Source organism: Gastrolobium bilobum, unplaced genomic scaffold (assembly GCF_033153095.1).
Source record: "Gastrolobium bilobum isolate Gb01-03AN ecotype WA unplaced genomic scaffold, APGP_CSIRO_Gbil_v1 utg5831, whole genome shotgun sequence".
Taxonomy (NCBI): Eukaryota; Viridiplantae; Streptophyta; class Magnoliopsida; order Fabales; family Fabaceae; genus Gastrolobium; species Gastrolobium bilobum.
The window spans coordinates 28,488-36,156 of record NW_026898041.1 but is presented as its reverse complement, the minus strand read 5'-3'; the positions used below and the strand labels follow the sequence as shown (position 1 = coordinate 36,156).

The 7,669-nt window shown below is 37.6% G+C and overlaps 1 protein-coding gene across 2 annotated transcripts; it reads right to left on the bottom strand.

The window, feature by feature from the left end:
• Positions 1-2,605: 2,605 nt before the first annotated feature.
• Positions 2,606-6,933, bottom strand: LOC133312345 (flocculation protein FLO11-like). 2 transcript variants are annotated; one of them, XM_061513514.1, is made up of 5 exons: positions 6,564-6,933; positions 6,107-6,212; positions 5,118-5,238; positions 3,673-4,530; positions 2,606-2,995 (listed from the first exon to the last, which is right to left on the bottom strand). In XM_061513514.1, exons 1-5 carry the CDS (start codon positions 6,664-6,666, stop codon positions 2,606-2,608), a joined length of 1,578 nt encoding a protein of 525 aa, XP_061369498.1. In that variant the 5' UTR covers positions 6,667-6,933. The 2 variants fall into 2 exon arrangements, with proteins under 2 accessions (XP_061369498.1, XP_061369499.1); XM_061513515.1 differs by lacking the exon at positions 6,564-6,933 and having other exon boundaries at positions 5,118-5,197.
• Positions 6,934-7,669: the final 736 nt, after the last annotated feature.

The window sequence follows — 7,669 nt, the reverse complement described above, 5'->3', positions numbered from 1 at the left end:
AGGAGATTCAGGAGACTCAGAAGAAATAGGAGATTCAGGACTTACCAGTGGTTCAGACGATTGAGGTTGCTGGTGAGACAGTATGAGTTGTTTCCTCCTCTGATATACCAATTCAGGTGTCAAAATTTTCCGTATCTCAGGTGTATTTGAAGGTTCTGACACAGCAGGAGCAGACACACTAGGAAGAGAGAAGATTGATCAAGACTCAAAGAAGGAAGGGGACGAGTCTTCTGAAGAACTGTTCTCCCCCTGACGACGAGGACCCAGGAAATAAGATTCAGATTCTTGAAAGGTGACATCCATAGAAAAAAAAATTTCCGACTTGGTGGATGATAACACTTGTACCCTTTTTTATAAGGGGTATAACCAAGGAACACACACTTAAGAGCCCTAGGATCCAACTTACTCCGATGTTGTTTATGAACATGGACAAAGGCAACACATCCAAACACTCTTGGTGGAAGGCTCTGCAATATGGGAACAGAAGGAAAGAAGAAAGTCATGGAATGAATATGACTGATATTGTTAAGGACCCGTGAAGGTAAACGGTTGATCAAAAAAGTTGCAGCTAACACTGCTTCTCCCCAATAAGAACTAGGAACAGATGTATGGAAAAGTAGTGCTCTAGCAACTTCAAGAAGGTGACGATTTTTCCTTTCAGCAACCCCGTTTTGTTGAGGGGTATCAACACATGTGAGCTCATGAATCATACCTCTGTCTGAAATGAATTGTGACAGGCGTTGATTGACGTACTCAGTACCATTATCAGATCTGAGTCTTTTAATACCCTTACCAAACTGAGTCTCAACCATGTGATGAAACCGAATAAATATCTCTGGTACTTCAGACTTGTCTTTCATCAAGTATATCCATGTTATCCGAGTACAATCGTCAATAAAAGAAACAAACCACCTTGCACCTGAAACACTGTGCACTTTAGAAGGGCACCAAACATCAGAATGGATAAGAGAAAAAGGTTCCCTGCTTTTAATAGTGCTAGAAGGAAATGACACTCGATGGTGTTTTGCAAAGTCACAAACATCACAATGAAAAGTCTCAACCGACTTATTGAGAAATAGAGAGGGGAACATTGACTTCAAAAGACTAAATGGTGGATGCCCCAGACGCTTGTGATGGAGCCAAATCATAGACTCTGCAGTAGAAGGATGACGTGTCATTAATAACTGATTTTTGCTAGCATGGTTTGGAAGGAGATGATACAACCCATCTTGTTCATTAGCAACTCTAATTGTCTTCTTTGTGGTAAGATCCTGAATAAGACAATGAGAAGGAAAAAATGTGATAGAACAATTCAAATCAGTTGTAAGTTTTTTAGTGGAGATAAGATTAGTAGAAAGCTGAGGAAAATAAAGAACATTTTGAAGAAACAAGGAAGGTTGAATTTGAATGTTACCAGAGCCAATAACTGATTTATGGGATCCATCAGCTACAGATATAGTATGACTACCAACAGTAGGATGATAAGAACAAAACAACTCAGTACGACAAGCCATATGATCAGTTGCACCAGAATCCAAAATCCATGAGGTTTTAAACTCAGTGCAAGAAGCAAGAAGAGATATAGAACGTGTGCTCTTACTAGATAAGATCGAAGAACTATCATGCTCGGCCATTCTTTAACAAAAAAAAGTTAACAACCAGCGATAAAATCAACCAAACAGAATATCAAATGACCTCTGATCAGAAAAATAATCATAGATCCAGACAGAAGACAAGAAGACGAGAAGAATGGTGGTGGTCCGGTCAAAAAACACGGCCGCACGCGCCGGAGAAAGGAGCTGCGCGTGGGCTTCACTCGCCGGGAAAGAGGCGGCGCGTGAGAGCGCATGGAGGGGCTTCTCCGGCTGAGATTTTTCTGGTGTGGTCGTCCGGTGATCGCGCACCTGTCTGTGGGTGGTCGCGGTTGAAAAGTCGCCGGAAAGTGGTCCAAACGGTGAAGACAGATCTGATTGGAGGCGGTCTGAGGTGTTTGGGTCATTTGTGGCGGAGGAACAGTGCGTAGAATGATAGAACGGGGGAAAAATAAGGTCAACAATGGTCCCCTTAGTCCAAAAAGTCCCCGGAAAAATTTTCCGGTGGCGGCTGATGGCGGCAAGAGGCAAAGAAATTAGGGTTTTGTTAAAAAAAGAAGATAATATGTGCGGAAGCAAAGCCCTTAGATCGAGAGCTTTGATACCAACTTGAAAAAGGGTATTCTAATGTATTATAGAATTGTAAATAATCTGTACAAAGGGTTCTCTATTTATAGAGAATACTTGACCTAATTTTGACCTAATGGGCTTGGCCCAATACAACAAATAAATGACTAAATAATAACTAAATAATTATTATTTACAACATATACTGGTATATATGTTTGTTCCTTTTTAAAGCAACAAAGCATAAAGAAAGAGTTATGATTCTCTAGTGAACATCGTTACAGTAATACTTTATTTTGATTTTTGTTTTTATAATGCATGCTTCAACGCACCAAAATAAGACATTTCTGAATTAATCTCGTTGGACCAGTTTCATGTCATTATTTACGTGTAAGATCAAATTTAAATCCATACATTTTGTGCAGAAATAATTAACATCTTCATTTCTATAAGAAGCCAAATGGTTCTGGCAGTGACTCAAATCCATTATCAAAGATAGGTCCTTCATCACATTTATCATCAACACTACGCAGCCAGTTTGTGTTCTTCAAGTCTTCTTTAAGCAATAGTGCATCGTATCGACAACTCTCGTACATATCAACTTCACTCAATTTTCCAATGTGTTTTCTTTCATCATTCTCTCTTCCATTTATCCTATTAATCTCATTTCCAACGTCAAAACTTGCTCCAATTTTTCTGCTTCCGTTAATCTGCACTGACGCTGGAGCACTCAAACCTCGACTATGTTGAGCCTTTGGAGTTGAACTTCGAATACTCTGAGGAAACAGTGTAGCGCTTGAAAGTGAACGCACTGTTCCTGAGCTGTTCCTTATATCCTAAATTCAAAAAATAAAAGCTTATATTATAATATAGAACAATGCATAACACTTGAAGCTTGTGTGAAAATTGTTTGGTGATATGATATCAGAGTTTTTATGACTAAATAGTTTAGAGTTTAATCCCTCTCTCGCGTTTTAAGTTCAAATGGCTCTTTGTTAGAAATATATTATGAAATTAAACTTTTGGGGGAGTTTGTTAGTGACATAATTCATACAGCTCCATGTGGAGAATGATTAATCATAGCATAACATTTAGACCATGATTTTCATTCAAAGTAGTGGCTATGATTAGGAATAAAATTTAAAACTGTGATATAGTATGATAGAGATATATAAAACTATTAATGTAGCCTTACCTAATAACTCAAGTTTTTGAGTTGAATTGGTTCTTTACATAGTATCAGAGCCTCGATGTTACGGGTTCGTTCCTCACCGCTCCCATTTAATTAATGATTGAAGTTTCTTAATACAGGTAGCATGAGTCTGATGTATCATCTACCCTTCAAACTCAATGAATTCTCGTGTAAGGGGACGCGTTAGAGATATATAAAATTATTAGTGTAACTTTACCCAATAACTTAAGTTTTTGGGTTGAATTAATTCTTCACACAGTAAAACATGTAAAATTTGATTGTTGATCATGCAGAAATGGAAAAGTATAGTAAAATTCTTACCATGTGTCTAATAGCCATATCCAAGGATTTCTTTGAGATGGTCCTCCCAAATCCATTGTTATCCGTAGCAGTAGTTGAAGACTTAACAGATTTCCGTGCAACTACCTCATTGGCATTGATATGGCCACGGCCTTTTCCTGTGTATTCTGATAATCTACCCTTATAGATAACAGGAGATGACTGTCTCCTTGACATAGTAACCGAAGCTTGTGTTTCAGTGTTTGCCTTCAAAGTAACAGGACTAGGAACAGGACGGGACCTACCTGCAGAAACTGGTCTATCAGGTAGTGTTGTTCTAAGGTTTGGTGGTGTTTCAAGGGGAAAATCAGGTGGAATAATTGGCTGGGGTGGCGGCCGGAGTCGTGGCCCCGGTGAGCTTGGCCGTGATATTGGTGCTGAATTACGGCCATTGAATGATGCAACATGTCTTGCTGAAGTTGAAGAAGTAGTTGTTGGGGATGGAGATGGCATTGAATGGCGACGAGTTGGAGTAGAAGGCCTTGAAAGTGAACGAGAAGATGGGGAATGTAAGTTGGGAGGAATGTGTGGCTTAGAAGTAGAACTAGGAGTTGATGACCTTGAACCTTGTTGTGATGGTTTACTTCTATCAGCTGATGAGATAGTTGGAACTGAGCGTACTCTTGATGGTGTTGAGGGTCTTGATGGAGTGGAAGGCTTTATTGCTGATGGAGAACGAGTTATGGGGGAAGATGGCCTATTGTTAAATGGAACTGAAGCAGAGCTTTTGTTAGGAATGGTGGAGGATCTTTGCTGTGAACTAGAGATGGAAGAGCGAGTCACTGAACTGCTTCTTGTTGGTCTAGAGTGATTGTTGTTCTCTGATTGTGAGACTGAAACCTGAAAAATTTATGGGATTCAGAATTTAAACATAACATCATCTAGCTGACCAATTTCATATCCACATTATATTTGAATACCAATTAGTTGTACAAAGCTATAGAAGCAATCTCAGTTTGATGACAGTGTTAAGGTAGTGAGATAATTACTGACCCTCCTACAATTTCAGGTTTACAAATTCTAGACATTTTCTTCTGATGTGTGATTCTTTTGGCTTCAAGGTTACTTTTCATTTGTACATCAATGTAAGGAATGTTTGAAAATGATAAGCAAATTACCACAAACAATGCATCGTCTAGTTCTTTTGTAAGGTTACTTAAATTGGAAACAAATATTTAAATGAGCACATTGGACAGCACTGGATGAGTAATTAAGGTACAAGAGAAACTTAACCCCTGATTTCAAAAAAAAGAGAAACTTAACCCCTAAAAATGTTAATAATTCTTTGTCACTTGTGGTTAACATCATAATATCTTATCAATCCAATCACTAATAAAGCTTCAGTTGAGGTTGATTTATCAATCCAAGCACTAACAAAACTGTGAGAGTTATGCCTATGGATATGAGAAATTATTAGAGGAACATACCCTTGAGGAGGCATTAGTGTTTGAAGGTAATCTACCCAAACTGCTTCTTGAAGGCGCCAAGGTTGGTTGGGATTCACCTTCTGATGATGGAAAATCAGGGGTACCCGGGGGAGTGAGAAGCCTATAACACAAAACATATGATAATATATGCACTCTCTCATTTCAAAATAGTGAGGAAATATGAAGCCAGCCACCAAAACAATGTAATCTGAATTAGTTATGAGTTCACTTGAAAATAAGGTTAGTTGCGTGTATTTAATCAAGATTTGAGAAAATAGTTATTTTTTCTGCATTTGATTATTGGTCTATTACTTCCAATACGAAACAATCTAACTCTGACATAAAACTGAATGAGACTATGATTTTTTTTTTTCTCCAGGCAACCGGTAATGCATATACTATTAGTATCTGCTTCCCAATTCCTCTAATTGGTCAGTCCTCTACTCTTACATGTGGTGCATACATTATGAATTTCATTGTTTTATAGGCCAACTTAAGATAGAGATTCAACTCAATAGTACTGGTATGCTATAGATGCAACAATAATAGCCCAAACCTTGTAAAGCGATTACAAATAGATAAATGAATACATCTAGTGGAGTAGTGACAAATGAATGGAAAAATTGTTAATAGACTCAGTGAAGTTAGAGAAAAGTGACTTACCTATTTGTATATATTCTACATTTCTACTCACTCCTTTATTGTTAATGTCACATGAGTGCCACTTATTTCTAGTTTTTTTTTTTTTTTTTTTTTAAGGATGTCCCTATCTATTTAGATGAGACTAATTCCTCTCGTGACATTGAGTGTGAAAGTTTTACCACTCACCCTAAGTTGTTTCTTCTCGGATTCGAATCAGAGACTTTTCAACCCCAATAGTCCATTCCTTGGCCATCGGCCCTTATGGTTACTTATTTCTAGTTTAAGTAAGAGAGTGTTTACAACAAGAGTCCACTGACAGATATGATAAAATTCTCTGAGAAATGTACCAATCATAATCATGTTTTCCTCCTTCCGTGGATGACAATAGATCATCAATCCCGCTTCTGGCCAGTTTGGCTGATTCAACTGAGAGTCTCACCAGTTTCCCTGAAACTGCATGCAGAAATAACATCGGTGAAGCTAAATTACAAAGAAACAATTCCAAATTCATTGGCCTAAATAAAGGCAGACAGATAAGATGTTTAAAATTAAAAAATTCAACATAAAAAAAATCACTCCTCGTTAAATCCGACTAACGAGTGTGGGGTGGAGGTAATCCTTGTACGCAGTCTTACTATCGCATAATTACAAAGAAATTGTTTCCTGAATTCGAACTCATAACCTTTCAGTCATGAAAGAACAGCTCTACCTTTCAGTCATAAAAAATTCAACATAATGAAACAAAAATGGAAGAGGGAGCAAAGCATATTAGCATTAGCACGAGGAAAGAGAAAAGGTTTGAACCATTGGAAGAAGGAGTGTTGGAGAAGAGATGGAGATTTTCTTGGGAAATAGCAATTCCATTGAAGCTGTGACCTCTGCGGTGATGATGCTCATTCACATTCATGATGCCAACTCAACGCTGCTGCATTCCCTCAACACCAATATATTCATAAGTTTTATGGTGCTTCTTGGATTAGGAGAATGAACGAGAGTACAGTGCAGTAGATGGCAAGCAAAACCATTCACTTGTACGTCAAACACACAAGCACACAGAGTGTTGGGGAATTCAACCTTGTAACTTAACTTGTATTCTTTGTTTCATGGAGTGTGTGGAACCATTATTGCCACTGCTTCTCTCTCAAGTTTTCTTCTTCTTTTCTTTTCTATTGGAGTTTGTCAGATATGTTTCAACTATAAAATCATGAACATTCCCACGTGGCAACTTCCTACTGGACCTTGTTTTCACAACTTTGATTTATGCATTATTCATCAAGACATTGAAACAAACAATTGTGAAATGCAAATGCCCCCACAGCACATGGTATATGGGATGAGATCACATCATGTTATTGTTTTTGGGTTTTGGGTTATTGTGTTTGTGTGTTATTGTGGTGATTGATGAAGAAGAATAATCATGTTAAGGTGTGCCCATCCCTGGCTATGCAACAATAAGTTATAATCTATCCTGTGACCTCATAACACATGATTTCCACTTGTGCATGTGATCATAGATTACCTTCTTCAAAGGAAACTTGGGGAACGGACACTTTAAGTTAAGTCTTTGTTTGTGTAAAAGAAATAAAGCGTGGGAAGAGTATACTTTTAACCATTTGCATATCAATTTGATTTGGACCCACTTCCAATTGCTTTTAAGTCATTATTATTATTTGGGGGTTAAGTCCATTGCTTAAGATTGGCTATTAATTGATGGCACATTCAGTCCTTAAACCTCTCAACCACTCCATGCATGATTATATGAAATTATTGCAAAGATAATCATAAAATTGGTTTTGGTTTAATTCCATGGTTATTCATTGAGTCTATATTTAGGTATCTAATGAAGGATGACACACAATGAAATAAAATAGAACAAAAATACCATACTATTGTTTGGATATTTTGTAATG